This window comes from Tetrao urogallus (assembly GCF_951394365.1).
Source record: "Tetrao urogallus genome assembly, chromosome: 27".
In the NCBI taxonomy this organism is placed as follows: domain Eukaryota; kingdom Metazoa; phylum Chordata; class Aves; order Galliformes; family Phasianidae; genus Tetrao; species Tetrao urogallus.
In genome coordinates, this window is record NC_136840.1 from 103,442 (window position 1) to 119,401 (window position 15,960).

Genomic DNA, 15,960 nt, shown 5'->3' on the forward strand with positions numbered 1-15,960 from the left:
TGGCTCTGTGTGCAGGTCACAGGACAATGCCCAGCCCCATAGGACCATACCCAAGCCCTCAGGATAATGCCCAACCCCATAGAACCATGTCCAATCCCACTGAACAATGCCCAGCCCTACAGGGCCATTCCCATTCCCATGGGACCGTGCTCAACCCCATAGGACCATGCCCAGCCCAAAAGGACCATGGCCATCCCCAAAAGAGTTTGCCAACACAACTGGATTGTTGCCCTCCTCACAGGACCATTCCTAACCCCACAGGACCATGCCCATCCCCATTGTATGTGGCCAGCGCCATAGGACCATTCCCATCCCCAAACCCGTAGGACAATGCCCATCCCCACAGGATGTTTCCAACCCCACAAGACTATGCCTGATCCCATAGTACCACTCTCAGCCCTATAGAACTGCTCCCAACCCTATAGGATCTTTCCCACTCCACAGGGCTGTGCCCAGCCCCACAGCCCCCCACTGATACGGGATGTGGGGAGGCAAGGGGAGGGGCTGTGGGGACTGCTGGAAGGGGCCCAGCATCTCAGCGTGCAGCGGCCACGGTCGCACGCCCTCTCCCATGCAGCCACCACCCCAGCACGCTGGGTTGGACTGAGGGCCGAATCGGGATGGGGAGGGAAGTGTCCAAGCTGGGAAAAGCCTTCCCAAAGAGCTCAGCCTGGCTTTGGGGCGGCCAGAGGCCACGTCCCTGGTGGGACAGGGAGGCGGCGGAGGGCCAGCGCTGCTCTGCCACTGCAGGAGCAAGATGTCCCCAGCTCTGTCCCAGGGGGCTGAGCTCAGTGTACACAGCCCCACGTCCTCTGCTTGTCCCTGTCTCTGTGTGGGGGGACTGGGCTTGGTTCCCTGGAACACATGGGTCAGGGGTACTGTGCAGCATCATGAGGGGCCCCATAGACCAGGGGTGATGTGGGGAACATAGGACCCACATAGGGCCCACAGAGCCCATAGGGACGTGGGGACATCCCACCCCATGTGGGCTCCTTCCCCTCCTCAGGCCCACAGAGCCCTGGGGGTTTGGGAACCCACTGATGTGGGGCACAGTGTGCCATCGTGAGTCCCAGTGCATCAGCGCAGGCTGTGACGTGGGGCCGCAGTGCCCCACTGTGTGTCATGTTGCACCACGGCTGTTCATCACACGCTGCTGTGGGTCACCACACACCACCACAAGTCTCCACACGCTGCCACCATTCATCACGCACCACCATAAGTCAACCACGATCCATCAGTACGGGTAGTGGTGCGCTGCCAGACAATGGGTCACAGCATGCTATGGGGTGTCATACACCATCCTGAGCCACAACAGCCGGGTGTGGGTCACATCACACCAACAGAACCCGGCACCCCACTGGCACAGCTCACAAACACCCCCTGACCAGGGCCGGGTGGCACAAGCCTGTATCAGACACCCAAGAATCCCTTCCCTATCAGTATGCCCAGCAGGGCTTTGTCCCCATCACGGTTTGGTGACCTCGGGGCCATGCCCCAGGGGAGGGAGTTATTCTCCGGGGGGGCTGCGGGGGGGGATGATGTTTTTCTAATCATTTTCCTGCCATAAATACCCGACCCTGTGCAAACATTCTGTTCCCACTCACGCCGCATGCATTCCTCCGTTTGCTGCCTGTGACCCACGGCTGCAGAAATGGCTCAGCCCCACGGCTGCCCCTGTCCCCACAGATCCCCTGCAGCGGGGAGAAGACAGTGAGATGGTTCCTCTGAATACAAAATACTTTTTATTGTTAAAAGGCGGCAGCCGCCGGGATGTGGGGCAGATGGGGAGAAGGGGGAAATCACCCCTGATTTCATGGGGGGCACAGCGTGTGAGGTGGGGAGAAACGCCGCCCCCCAAATGCAGCCCCCGTGCATCGCTGTTGGGATGGGAACACGTGGGGCTGCGTGTGCCCCAAACCTGCAGGGCGGTGGGAAAGGGGAGGATAAATAGGGGGGGGAAAGGGAGAAAGGGGAGGAAAAGGGGAAAAGGAGCAGCGGGCAGCGGGAGGGGCTGAGTGCCAGCGAGGGGCTGAGCCCCTCACCACGCCGTGCGGGCGCTGCGGCGGCAGAGGATGCGGCGGAAGGCCCTGCGGAAGTCGCGGTTGAAGGCGGTGTAGATGACGGGGTTGAGGGAGCTGTTGCAGTAGCCGATCCAGAAGAAGAACTGGAAGACGCCGTCAGGCACTTTGCAGCGCTGTGGGCAGACGGCGCCCAGGCTGTAGAGGAAGAAGAAGGGGAACCAGCAGAGCACGAAGACACCGATGACCACGGCCAACACGAAGGTGAAGCGCTTCTCCCGGTTCGCCTGCGCCTTCCTCCGCCACGGAGCCGGGCTCAGCGCCGGCGCCAGCACCACGCGCCCCGTCCCAGTGGCCACGGTGTCCCTGGGCCGCCCCGATGGCTGCGGGGAGCCTCCAGGTGCCGCCGCTGGCTCGCCGGAGCCCAGCAGCGAGGTCCTGTCTGCAGGCAGGGGCCGGGGGCCCGAGGCGTCCCCATGGGCGGCGGGGGCAGTTCTGGGGGGGCCGGGGCAGGCGTGGGGCTGGCGGCGGTGCCGGCGCCGGGCGATCAGGTAGATGCGCAGGTAGACGAGGATCATGATGAGGCACGGCGCGAAGAAGGAGCCGACGCTGGAGGAGAGGATGTACCAGGCCTCCTCGTTCAGCTTGCACTGCGGCCGGCCGCCCGGAGCCGCCTTCTTCTCGCCCTTGTAGACCAGCGGCGGCAGTGAGATGGCAGCGGCGATGCTCCAGACGATGCCGATGCCGCACTTGACGCGGCGCGGTGTGCGCTTGGCGTTGTACTCCACGGCACGGCTGACGGACCAGTAGCGGTCCAGGCTGATGGCGCAGAGGTGGACGATGGAGGAGGTGCAGAAGAGCACGTCCAGCGCCAGGTAGATCTCGCACCACGCCTTCTGGAAGTACCAGTAGCCCAGCAGCTCGTTGGCCAACGAGAAGGGGATGATGAGGACGGCCACCAGGATGTCGGCGGCCGCCAGAGACACCAGGAAGAGGTTCTGGGGCGCCCGCAGCGAGCGGCTGGTCAGCACGGCCAGGATCACCAGGGTGTTGCCGGCGATGGTGAACAGCACCAGGAAGGTGATGGCAGCGGCGATGGCGGCGGCAGCCTGCACCGAGTAACCGCCCGCGGGGCTCGGCATGGCGAGGGAGGGCGGCCCGGCCGCGGGGACCGGCTAGTGGCACTCAGCATCCCTCGGAGGGACAGGGGACGGGGCGGGAGGACGGGGCGGAGGAGAGCTGGGGGACGGCGGTCCCGATGGGCATGGTGCTGCCGGGCTGCCTGCGCCCTAACCCAACCTATCCTACCCCTAACCCTGAACCCAAACCCTAACCCTAACCTTGCACCCTAACCGCAACCCAAACCCCGCGCCCCAACCCAAACCCCGCACCCCAGCCCCACACCCTTCCCGCGAGTCTCTGGATGTTTCCCCGTCCCCGCCCGCCGCTGCCGTTACCGGTGCCGGTGCCGCCGGGCTCTGTTCCTGCCGGCGCCGCCTCCCCGGGTTTTATTGGGGACGGGAGGGCTCTGAGCTGCCCCCGCCTCCGGGGCGGACCCGGGGACACGCGGAGGGACCGGGAGCTGCGGACGGCCCGGCGGCACTTCGGCACCGGCTGCGTGTCACCCCCCGGTGCCCCCCGTCCCCTTCTCACCGCCCCCAGGGCTGCCATCCTCACCCCAGGACCTCCATGACGCCCCATCCCTTTGCCAGCGCGTGTCCCCCTGACCCCCCCCCGGCTCCCGTATCCCTTTCGGTACCCGAGCCACAATCCCCCACTGCCCTGAGCCCCCCCGGCCCCAGCCACCACTAGGGTTGCTGACCCCAAACCTGCGCTCACTCGTTTCTATCCCAGCCCCGGGGATGCTGCAGGGGCTGCCTCCAGCACAGCCCTAGGCTGAAATGTGGGCTGAGAAGGGGAGAAGGGAACGAGCCCCCTTCCCTGCCCACTTTCCCCTCCCAGCCCAGCCAGGGAAACCGCCAGCAAGCCCACAGCAAGAAGCCTCAGAACGCCAAGGAGTGTTTGGTTTGGTTTGGTTTTATTTTCCTTTTAACAGCTTATTTTGGTACATCCATGCACAGCCACTCCCTGGAGGTGCTGAGGAGGGCTCCCCAAATGAGAAGCTGCTGCCCACCCCAGCCTCAGCCACGGGTGCCATCAGCACCACGGGCAACCAGGAGCTCCAACGCAAAGCCCCGGCTTTCGCACCCCTCCACGTGCAGTGAGCCCTGCAGCAGGTCGAAACCTCAAGTTTCCCACCTGTGTTGGGTAAGGATGGGCAACGCCACGCATCTGAGCCAGCAAGGCAGGCGTGGAGCCCAGCGTAAGGCCGGTGGCTAACAAAACCCAGCTGTTTTATTTTCTCCTACATTGCCAGATTTCAAATCACAGACCCATTTAGGCTGGAAAACCCTGCCTTGAACACTGTGTGACCACCAGCCTGACCACCTCTACTTGGAAAGGGTCAAAGGCTGCAGTTTGCACCTACAGCTCCAAGCGACGCCAACAAACTGCAGGCAGCACGCAGGGATGGACACAACCACCCTGCTGCCGAATGCTCACTCTGCAGCGCCCTGCTGACTGCCCGGCTCCCCAGCTCCCCTCCCTGAGCTGCAAACCCACACAGAACTGAGCCCCTCACTTCAGATCAGCCGTGCCTCTCCCTCCAGCTCAACCTGCAGGTCACAGATGCCCGTGAAGTTTATCTCTTCACCAGCCCGGCTGCTGCTGACGGACAGAGGGGACGGTTGCTGGACGCCATCTGCTGTGGACACTGGGCTTCTGCTCACGTAGGTCTCCAAGGATTTCAGGAGCTGCTTCGGTTTCTTTTTGGTGGAGAACTCCAGCTCTGCAGAGGTCAAAGAGAAGCATCAGAACAGCAGGGCCGGGATGGCGCTGGGGAAACGCGCTCCTGCATAAGGTGCTACCAAACATCAATGAGCTTAATTTCTTGAGTCCCAGCGTCTCACCGCATCCCCTCCTGCAAAGCTCACAGTTACATTTGCTCACAAAGCACGAAAGGCTGCTTGTCACCCCCCAGCGGAGCTCAGCAGCAGAAGCCCTGAAACATCCCTGCTGTTCAGTGCACACTGCTCCACGCACATAGCGCGCTGCAAACAGAGCTTAAGCAACCGTGTGCCACAGACATCAGTGAGCTGTGAGAACCAGAGCACAGCGTGGCACCCAAAGGCGGCAACACGCACCTCTGAGTGCAGGGGGCTGGTTTTAATATTGGAGATGTCGAAGGGGGAAAAAAACAACACAGCACTGAGGTCAGCATCACAGCCGTACGAAACCTCTGTGTGCAGACGAAGTGAGGCTGCGCGTGCAGCCCCTCATCTCCACAGGACCCCACAGCACGCTCCAGACACACCGGGCTCCTTCCCTGAGCCTCGGGCCGCCGTCCCAGCCAGGATCATGGGGCAAAGCACGGCGCAACGCACCCTTCAGGAGGAAGCCAGAGTCAGCGACGGTCTTGTGCTGCGACTTCCACACTCGGTAGAGCTGCAGGAATGCCGCCGCGTACAGGTCGTTCAGCACGGCGATGACTTGCTGCCTGCGGTTGCACTCCCTGGCCGGGGGCAGCGGCCTCAGCCAGCGCTGCCCACCCCCCCCAGCCCAGGGGAGGCCTTTGCTCCTCCCGCCCAGCTCAGGGCGGCTCACAGCTCACCTGGAAAGGCACTCCTCCCTCAGCGCCTGCAGCACGAGGCGGGTGATGTTCACAGACATGATGCAGAAGGGGAAATTCTGCAGGAGAACCAGCCTTGCGTCAGCTCTGCTGGAAGGGAGCTCCTCTCTTCCAGCACTCAGAGGCGCCCTGGCCCCGTTACGCTGCACCCGCATGGCCCTAAAGCCGTGCTTCAGATGCAGGCAACAGAGTCAGGGATGGAGCAGTGATACTGTGAGTATGGGCTCAGATGGACGTTGTGTCTCCAACCAAGCTCCCATCCAGGCTCAAGAAGTAAGCTTAACATGCAAACTTAGGGTGCAAGCTTAAGACCGGCATCTCAAGTTAAAAAAACTTTTGATCCAGGGAAGCTCTGTTCATCAAAATCTTTTTCCCAGCAGAAAGCCAACTCAAATGGTTTGGCTTCCGCCCTTATCAGCACTCCTCAGCACTTCAGGGCCCTTCCTCACCTGACCGGTGGGAGGAGGACCAACGACATTCGAGTTCCTCAGGCTGACGGAGAAATCACTGACAGACTGCCACCAAGCGAAGAGCAAAATGCCAAACCCTAACTCTGAACAGCAGCAGGTTTTCATTGCTTACCTTCCCCTGAGCTTTAGAAAGAAAAAGGTAAATACCACAGCAGAGGGCGAGCAAAGAAGGAGGAAGGACGTGCCTGTGTCTCGTGTTGGGAGAGCCTGAAAATCTCTAGAGCTAGAGGCAGCATTTGAGAGTCCATCACGAAGTACAGTATTTGCATCAAGCCCAGCATCCCCGTCCCTCGCAGGTCGGTCCCTGGATCTGCACCTGGAAAAAAGGGCCTCTGATGAGCCTGACGCCTCTCCTCCTTCCTGGGCCACCCACACACAGGCCTGGCATCTCACAGGTGGTGGAACCACATTTATTATTCTTGGCAGTGGCAGCCTGGGGCAAAGCTTTTGGGAATCCACCATGCAGGCACTGAACTGCGCCACAGCCTCTTTCACATGGGCACCAACAGGCACTGAGCTCCCACTCACACGCCTGCTTCCATAACATCTCTAGGAATTAGCAGCTCTGCCCATCCCAAGGCTGAAGCCCAAAACCAGGTGTTTACTTGTTGCTATAGAGGACAGGGAGTCGTTCACCTTCTGCTGAGGGTTTCAGCCTTCATTAAGAACTGGCTTATTAACTCTAGCCAGGCAGGCTGAAAACTCGGGTGAAACTGCGTCCAACAAGGCAGAGACAGCTTTAATCACTGTTTTCATTACCCAGCAGAGGCTGAAAGCAACCTGTGACACAACTCCAGCGCCAGAGCCCTGACCAGAGCTTCACTAATAAACCAGCCTTCCAGAGACGCCTCATTAGCCACAGCAATTGCATGCTAATGAAGAACATTAACGGCCCCAGAGAAGCAGTTACAGCAGCTACTTCTGTAGCACTGGTTGGATACAGGTAACTGTCCCAGGGGCAGCAGCTGACACTGGGCAAACCAGGCCAGATGTCGTCCCACCTGTGACAGCAGCCACATGCCTGCTCCGAAACAACAGCACGACCAGCAGCTGCACGAAGGGAAAGGGAAGGAGTGCGGCTCCAGATCCCACCTCTGGAGGAGGGAATGGGAACAGCAAGAGCTCTCTGGGCAGAGGTTTGTTCTTGAGGTCCCTCCGTGCTGTACCTTGAAAGCCAAGCTCCTCCCAGTGCGTGCCGTAGCGCGGGCATCCCAGCGGGGAGCAGGTCAGCTTCTTGTAGATGGTCTGCAGGATTCTCATGTGCACTGCTTGCTTATCATCCAAGCCACCTGGTGGAGGAAAGACACCGAGCAGCCTGCTGCCCTCAGCTGCCTCCAGGGGGACGTGGTGGGACAGCAACCACCACCAGCTGCAGCGGGGAACAAAACCCCACAAAAAGCTGCTTAGGGCAACAGGGAGGATGTCCTCCCCACGTTTATCCTGCTAGAGGTGAACAGAGGGAAAAAACAACGCACGAGAGGCGCAGAAACACCATACAGTGCATTTATAAGTGCTGGTGCTACGGAACTCCAACACTGTGGAATTTTGCTGGCTGAGGCAGCACTGCCAAGGGAACCTTGACAAACTACAAACCAGGGGCACAGGTGAGGATTCTCCTGGCACAAATGTGCTCAGCACAAGCAACCTGCCATGGGACAGCCAGACCCAAAGGCTGTGCTGGATGCAGAGCCAGGACAGGAGCCGTGGCAGAACGAATGCCACCCCAAGGAACCTGCTTTAGCAGCAGGGTTGGGCTGGATGATCTCCAGAAGTCCCTTCCAACCCTACGATTCTGGGTTCACACCTCGTTTGCTTTGGTCACTGAGCAAGGAAGGGCTGTGCAGCCCATGCCTGGCACCATGCAGCTCTCTCGCTGGAAGCAGACACATGGAAGAGCTTCTGTGGCAGAAGAGTCAAGAGATCTGTCCTCCTCCACCAGCAAACATCAGTGTGTCAGTAAAGCAAACAGGGATCACGTCCTTTGGGACAAGCACGCTGCCACAGGTAAAGAACAGACTGTGCTGTGCCCGAGACCCACTGAGCTGCTCCACATGAATCCCATGCAGGAGCAGCAGTGCTCAGCGTGACACTGCTGGGGACAACAGTACAGGAGTGGCAGTTTGGGGGATGTGAGGGAGCACTCACACTGAGCAATGGCAAGAGCCAGGTCCCGCTCGCCCTGCAGCTGCTGCTGGAGCCGGGGGGGCCCGAAGAGGAAGTGAAGCAGAGCAGCCAGGCCCTGCCTGTGCACCGTTGCTTGGATCTTCTTCTGCGGAGAGAAGGCAAAGAAATGAGGGCACATCCATCCCCTGAGAGAAAAGCCAGCAGGTGAGCTGGGAGGAAAAAGGGTCCCACAGAGCTCGGCTGAGGGAGGGCAGAAGCAATGGGAAAGAGGAGCACAAGACAGAGCTGCCCAACTAGAGAGCACGAGCCAGGGAACAACTCTGGAGTGAAGGTTGGAGCCTCTGGTCCTGCACATACCCTGCACTCGGACAGGTCTGTGGTCTGGAAGAACTGCAGTGCTTCATTGAAGGATATGAGGGGCACAGGACCAGCTGATCTCCCCAGCAGCACTGCAGAACAGCATGGGGCAGCGTCAGCCCTGCATCCACGTCAGGGCAATGAGTGCCAGAACTGTTGTGCCTGACCCCAGAGCAGCAGCTGCATCCTGGGGAGCTGCTCTACACACCTTGGTGCTACAGTAACACCAAGGCTTAGGATAGTGGGGAATGAAGGGAGCCTGCAGCCAACTCCTCCTCCCAGCCCTTCTGCCCTTTCCCCAGCTCTCCTCCACCACCCCAACCAAGCCCCTCCCCAGCCCCTCTGTGAGCTGTGGCCCCATCCCACGCACTTCTGGGACCTGTACCTGACTGGATATCCTCCACTGCCTCCCATTCTTCCTGGGCGCTCCGCTGCTCCACACTGATCCCTGCCAAGGGAAGCACACACTGGAGGCAAGAGCTGGGAAAGACCCCGAGGGGGTCATGTGCCCCCCATAGCCTTTATCAGGACACTTTCATGGCATCCCCTGCCCCACGTGCCATAATGAAACCCAACAATCCTACCCCAATGCCTACAGGAGGCTGGGAGGCCTCAGGGCTGGGATCTCAGCCTAGAGCCCTTGTCCCCTGCTGCTCCCAGGCCCAGTGCTGCTCACCCCTGACATGTGTGGGAAGGGGCTCAGGGGGCAGCGGGGGCTCCTCGGGCTGTGTGGTGTCTGCCGGCTGGGCGTTCATGGCCTGTGGGGGGAAGGCGGTGCCGGTCAGTGGAAGGCCCTGGGTTTCTCAAGGGTCCGCAGAGCTCCCAAAGGTGGCCCCAGTGGTTTCCAAGGTGGCCTACGGGAGCCCAAATGTACCCAAGGGTCCCCAGGACTGTGTGAGACGTACCCGAAGGGGTCCCAAAACGACCTAAGAGGTCCTCAAGGAGTTGCAAAGAGTCCTCGATGCGGCCTGCGGGATCCCCAGACACCCCCAGCACGGCCAGGAAGCCTCAAAGGTCCCCAGAGAGTCCCCAGCGCGGCCCAGGAGGTCTCCAGGTGCTTAAAGGGGCCCTGCCCACCCCCGGTGGCCTCCACTCCGTAACCCCGCCCCCGATCCCTGCCACGGCTACCCCAGGCCCCCCGCTGGCCCCGCACCCCTCTACCCCCGCCGCTGCCCCCAGCTCTGCCCTCTGACCCCAGGCCCACCGGAAGCGGCGGCGGGACCTCCCGGCCGCGACCCTCCCGGCCGCCCCGCAGTGCGCAGGCGCCGCCGCGCTGCCTGCCGGGAGCTGTAGTCCTGGAGCCGGCGGGGGGCGCGCGGGACTGCAGCAGCCGGCATGCACCGCGCGTGTGGAGCACGGAGGGGGAAGGGCTTAGCGGAGAGGGGCGGGGCTTAGCGAGGGGGGCTGGGATTTGTCGAGGGGGCGGGGCTGAGGGCGGGGCCAAACGGAGGGCTGCGGGCAGAGGCAGCCCAGAGCTGCCGGCAGCGGCATGGCGCTGTACGCGGTGCTCGCCTTCCTTCTCCTCCTCCTCCTCGCCGTCCTCGCCTTGTATCGCTGGATCGGGTCCCGCGGCCCCAACCCCTTTGCCGTCGATACCCGGCGCCCGCCGGCCCCGCTGATCACCGATAAGGCGGTTCGTCGGACGGTGCTGAAAGCAGGTATCCGCATCCCCGAACCGCCCCCCAGGAATGCCCCGGGACCCTCAACCTCGAGATGTCACGGGATCCCCGTACTTCCCCGGGGTTCTCCGGGTGCCCCGTCCCTATTCTTCCCCAGGATGCCCTGGGACTGCCATGCCCATTATCCCCCCGAAATGCCCCCCGTGCCTCCCTACGCTCCCCCAGCAAACCCCGAGACCCCCGCTCCCGCTGCTCCCGTCCCCATGCCATCCGAGCACGGATGACATTTTGGGTGTCACCCCGCACTGAGGACCCCCCATCCCTCAGCTTTCTCTCCAGAAAAAGTCCCGGAGAAGCTCGATGCCATCGTCATCGGCAGCGGCATCGGGGGGCTGGCGGTGGCCGTGCTGCTGGCCAAGGTGGGCCGGCGGGTGCTGGTGCTGGAGCAGCACGGCAGGCTGGGGGGCTGCTGCCATGCGTTCAGCGAGAAGGGCTTCGAGTTCGACACTGGTACGTGTGGGCACGGGGAGGGCAGGGGGCTGCGACCCAAACCTTTTTGGAGAGGATCTGGCTGGTTGGCCAGCACCCATAGGGTGTCGCTCTGTGGTCCCAGTGGGATGAGCAGAGGTGGATGGCAGAGCTGCCTTTGCCCCACATCCTCTTTCTGTTGGAGGACGTGGCGGCGGTGCTGCCCATAGCAGTGCTGGCGCTGTGGCATGCCCTGCTGGCATGCTGCAGGAATGGGCCCAGAGCCCACAGCACCCCCTGCACACGCAGAGCCCCCACTGAGCTCCGTGTGCCCCTCAGCCCGTACGCCGTTATTTACAGCAGCGCAGCACGGGGTTCTATTAATGAGTACCCACCTTCCTAATATGCAGTGCTGGGCAGGTGGGTTTCCCTCGGAGCACGGACTCTGCACCCCAAGTGGGGCAGTGGGTGGGGACAGCAGTGTAGGGAGAAGAAGCACCCCCAATCTCACACACACACACACACGACTTCACGCAGCGTTACTCCACAGGGATCCACTACGTGGGGCAGCTGCATGACGGCTCGCTGTGGCGCTTCCTGGTGGACCAACTGACAGACGGGCAGCTGGAGTGGGCCCCCATGCCTCCCACCTTCGATGCTGTGGTGCTGGGAGAGCCCGGCCGTGACAAAGCCATCCAGCTCTGCTCCGGGGCCAGGACTTACTTCAGCAGGCTGAAGGAGCAGTTCCCCAGTGAGGAAGCCGCCATCGATGAGTTCAAGCGGCTGGTGAAGGTAATGGGGCCGTGGGGCTGCGCTCGCAGCGCGTGGCTCCACTCGTGGCTCACGTGCTCCTTCCTGGGGGGGGGAAATTCCTGCCCCCCTGCCCGGGGGCAGCTGTTTGGCAGCGGTACAGCGCAGCCACGTTGCACAACTGCCCCAGCATGTTGCACCCGGAGCTCCTGACCCTGCTCAGAGGGTGCCCATAAGCTGTGCTCTGAGTGGGGCACGGGGGCACAAACCCTGCAGCCCCCACATTTGCGGGGCGATGCTCCAGGACCTCCTGGGTCATCACCATTAACATCACGTGGGGTGAAAGTGGGATTTGTGCTCTGCCACCCCTGGGAAATGGGGCTGCACTCTGGGGATGTTTTGTGGGGTCGGGTGCTCCCCTCCCCACAGTGCTGCAGATTCACATCAGTGCCATTTTCTAATAGCAGATAAAGGGAGAAATCCCATTTTGCATCCATCCCCTGTCAGCCTCCCCCATAGTGGGGGGGTACCCAGAGGTCCCCAAAGGGGTCCTAAGGTGGCCTAGGGGACCCCAGAATTGCTCAAGGGTTCCTCAGAAGTCCCCAGGGATTCTCAAGATGATCTCAGGAGTCCCTAAAGGTCCCCCCAGTGAGCTCTGCACATTGCTCTCCTCTCTTGCAGAGTGTCACTACTGGGTTCTGGATTCTGGGTGTGCTAAAACTGCTGCCACTGCCACTGGTGCGGCTGCTGAGCCGCTTGGGGCTGCTGTCCCTGCTCAGCCCCTTCTGCCAGATGACCTCACGCAGCGTTAAGGACGTGGTTGATGGCCTCACCACCAACGCCAAGCTCAGGGCCGTGTTCAGCTACATCTTCCCCACCTACGGTAAATTGCCAGGGCGCTCGGGCACACCAGAGCAAAGTTGGATCCTCAATTTTGGATAGAGCAAAAACAAAAGGCTTCTTATCCTCTCCTGTCCCTTCTTTTCCCTTTCCCTTCCCTTCTCTCACCCTTTTTCTCCTTTCTCTTCCCCTTTCTCTTCCCCTTTCCTCTTTTTTCCCCTTTCCCCTTTATTCTTTCCTCTTTCCCTTTCCCTTCCCCTCCTTTCCTTTTAGAGGCCCTCATTTTGCACACCAGACCCGTCCCACCTCACACCCCCGCTTTGCCTTTGCATTTCACCACCTTAATGGAACCCCTGAGGGCAGGACGCCTCGTGCTGCATCCTCTGCACCCACCCCATCCCGGGGCCTTTCCCATGTCCTTCAGCTTCCCTGCAGACCGCAGTACCCCCTCAGGTGGAGGAGTGGCTGTCCTGCCCTGACCCAGCGCCCACAGCCCTTTGGCCCTGACTTTCCTCCCTCCTGTCCCAGTTCTGAGTGACTCAGGATGCTGGAGCGCAGCCAAGGGTTGTGAAACCCAGATCTGCGGGGCGATGCCCCAGGCACGTCAGTGCCAGCTCCTCACATGGACCTCTGCTCCTCTGCTCCTCATTTCCCACACGCGTCCCTCCAGCTAAACCATCCCTCATCCCAACCCCTTTGGGTCATGCTGCAAACCCAGTAAGACCGCGCTGTGCTCCCCTTCCAGGAGTGCTGCCCTCCAAGGCCAGCTTCTCCCTGCACAGCATCCTGGTGCACCACTACCTGTGGGGCGCATGGTACCCCAAGGGCGGCTCGGGGGAGATCGTCTTCCGCACCATCCCCATCATCCAGAGGGCCGGTGGCAACGTGCTGGGCCGGGCGCCGGTGCAGAGCATCCTGCTGGACTCCCAGGGCAAAGCCTGCGGTGAGCGACGCATCCGGGACGCGGCTCCCCCCGTTCCCTCTGTGCTGCCATTACCCTCAGCCCTCCTCCCTTCCAGGTGTGAGCGTCAAGAAGGGCGAGGACGTGGTGAACATCTTCGCTCCCATCGTCATCTCGGATGCGGGGATATTCAACACCTATGAGCGGCTACTGCCGCCCGAGGCGCGCGCTTTGCCTGGTAAAAGCCCCCCGTGCAGTGCTGGGTTTAATTGGGATCAGGGCACTGATCCCCTCTCAGCTCCAACCATCAGTGAGTGTCGTGGTAATTCCTTCCCAGACAGCGGCAAAGCCCAGTGCAACCTGCTGGGGACTGCAGACATTCAGAAAAGGAGCACGGGAATCACAGAACATGGTTAAATACGCCCAGCCCCACACTGGGCTTGCCCTAAAACTCCCAAATGGGAACGGACCGATCAGCAAAACCTCCCCAGACAGGGAGGCACCACCGCTTTATGGCTCCCAGTGGTCCTCCCGCCCCGTGGGTGCACATAGGATGCTCTCAGCTAGATTTGCAGCGATGGGGGCGATGTGGGGCTGCGCACAGCTTCCTCTCCACCCTCACTTTCCACCCCTTCCTTCGTTCCGCAGAGATTCAGTCCCGGCTGCGCATGGCAACTCACGGCGAAGCTGGCTTCTCCGTATTCGTGGGACTCAGAGGCTCGAGCCAGGAGCTGGGGCTGGAAGCCACCAACTACTACATCTACCCAGATACCAATCTGGACCAAATGTATGTTCGCTAAGCATGGAGGAGAGATGGTTTCTGGGTGGGGACTCGGAGCCCCAGCCGCACCCCAGACCTCTGCGTCTCTCTGCAGAATGTGGCGCTACTACAGCAGCTCCCGCGACGAGGCGGCCGCCAACATCCCCCTGCTGTTTGTCACCAGCCCGTCTGCCAAAGACCCCACGTGGGAGATGCGGTACCCAGGTGATGCAGCGCTGCTGAACCTCACCAGGCAGGGGTTCCTTGGCCAACCCCCAGTGCTGCCACGTCGCACTGCGGGTCTCTGCAAACGGGGGCTGTGAGTTGGTTTCATTCGGAAAGCGGGCCGAGGGCCTCCAAGCTGCTGAGCTTGTGGAAAGTTCACTGCAGATACAAGGAAGGGAGGAGAGGCTCTGCTGGATGCCTGCACCAAAGGCTTGGGACCAGAGCTGCCCCATTGTTGGTGTGAGAATGGGGATTTGGGTTTTGTGGCGCCAGGTGGCAGAGGGATGCATGCCCCAACCTTGTCTCCCTGCAGGTAAAAGCACGCTGTCTATCATCACCATGGCCAAGTACGAGTGGTTTGAGGAGTGGAAGGACAGGCCAGTCCATAAGCGGGGAGATGCTTATGAGGACGTGAAGAAGACCTTTGTGGATGCCATCATGCAGACCGTCTTCAAACTGTACCCCCACATCGAGGACAAGGTGAGGGGACACGGGGTTTGTGGCTGTTGGGGTCAGATCCCGGCTCCTGCCTGCCCAGCACACACTGGGGCTGCAGGGGTGAGGTTTGGCTGGGCAGAGGGGCACCAACCCATCGGACCAAACGTGGCCTCAGCCACCACCCGAAAGTCTGCAAGGAGGTTTGTCCCATACCATGCCCCATAAAAACAGCATTCCTGAGCACGAGGCACCCCACACTGTGGCCTGCTCCATTGGGACCGCCATGTCCTTTTGTCCCCCACAGGTTGAGCACATCTCGGGGGGGACACCGCTGACCAACCAGCACTACATCGCCAGCCCCCGCGGGGAGTTCTACGGCATGGAGCACGACATGGCGCGCACGCAGATCGAAGCCATCGCCACCGCGCGGCCGCACACCGCTGTCCCCAACCTCTACCTGACAGGTACCGCGTCCTCCGTTCCGGGGGGTGACTCTGGGGAAGCGGAGTAGGAGGACAAAGCCTTCAATCCTGCTATGAAATACTGGGATGAGCTGCTGCCACGCTACGGGGTGATGCTTGGGCCGCATCAAAGTTCCTCCGAGCCACTCAGCCCCAATGGGGGGCATCGCGTGTCCCCCAGCCCCGGGTGCAGCCTCTCCGCCTGGCACTGTTGTGCTGAGCTGGGCAAGGCAAAGCCCTCTCCGTGCTGGGGATGAAGAGGGGCTGGGATGCAGAGCTGGGGGTGGCACTGTCCCCTCTGTCTCGCAGGGCAGGACGTGGCTCTGTGTGGCTTTGCCGGAGCACTGCAGGGAGCCTTCCTCTGCACCAGCGCCATCCTCAAGCGCAACATCTACCTGGACGCCATGCAGCTGCGGAAGCGCGTGCAGAGCTCCAATAGCAAGAAGAAGATCTGAGGCTGGGTCCCACCGGTGGGACCCCCTCCCCTCCCTGATGGCTTGCTTGGATAGCTAGCTCTGCTCTTCCCTAATGGCTCTGTGGGATCAACGCCGGTCGTGAAGCCACTCCTGCTCCCAGCAGGGTCCCATCTCACTGCAGCTCATCTCACCGCACCACCACGCACACTGCTGCCTCCTCCCCACTGCCTGTTTGAAGGGAAAAGCCCTTTTCCCAACACAAGGAAAAGATCCTACACAACCACTGCACCACCCAGCACCGCTGGATGCCCTCTGCTTGGGCTGCCAGAGGAGCATCCAGCTCCATGGGCACTTGCCTGGCTGAGGGCAGCGAGCCCCACACAGCTGCTTTTCCCTTGCAGGCAGCAGCTTTGGACTGAATGAGG

General features: G+C 61.4%; 3 protein-coding genes across 3 annotated transcripts; 1 reads left to right on the plus strand and 2 right to left on the minus strand.

Annotated features, from left to right (window-relative positions):
* Positions 1–2,038: 2,038 nt before the first annotated feature.
* ADRA2B (adrenoceptor alpha 2B) lies at positions 2,039–3,160 on the minus strand (the record flags this gene model as incomplete). Its single annotated transcript, XM_079547414.1, has 1 exon — positions 2,039–3,160. One exon carries the CDS (start codon positions 3,158–3,160, stop codon positions 2,039–2,041), a length of 1,122 nt encoding a protein of 373 aa, XP_079403540.1.
* Positions 3,161–4,660: 1,500 nt separating this feature from the next.
* On the minus strand, positions 4,661–10,148 carry ELMOD3 (ELMO domain containing 3; the record flags this gene model as incomplete). The annotated part of the gene is given in 13 exon segments (XM_079547490.1): positions 4,661–4,866; positions 5,462–5,589; positions 5,689–5,765; positions 6,362–6,492; positions 7,343–7,465; positions 8,322–8,445; positions 8,658–8,789; positions 8,793–8,812; positions 8,815–8,844; positions 9,043–9,105; positions 9,334–9,415; positions 9,786–9,944; positions 10,104–10,148. Coding segments are annotated over 13 exon segments (1,320 nt in total).
* Positions 10,147–15,574, plus strand: RETSAT (retinol saturase; the record flags this gene model as incomplete). The annotated part of the gene is made up of 11 exons (XM_079547491.1): positions 10,147–10,315; positions 10,604–10,786; positions 11,295–11,536; positions 12,176–12,377; positions 13,080–13,277; positions 13,354–13,473; positions 13,884–14,022; positions 14,111–14,220; positions 14,534–14,700; positions 14,963–15,122; positions 15,429–15,574. 11 exons carry the CDS (start codon positions 10,147–10,149, stop codon positions 15,572–15,574), a joined length of 1,836 nt encoding a protein of 611 aa, XP_079403617.1.
* Between the last annotated feature and the right edge of the window lie 386 nt (positions 15,575–15,960).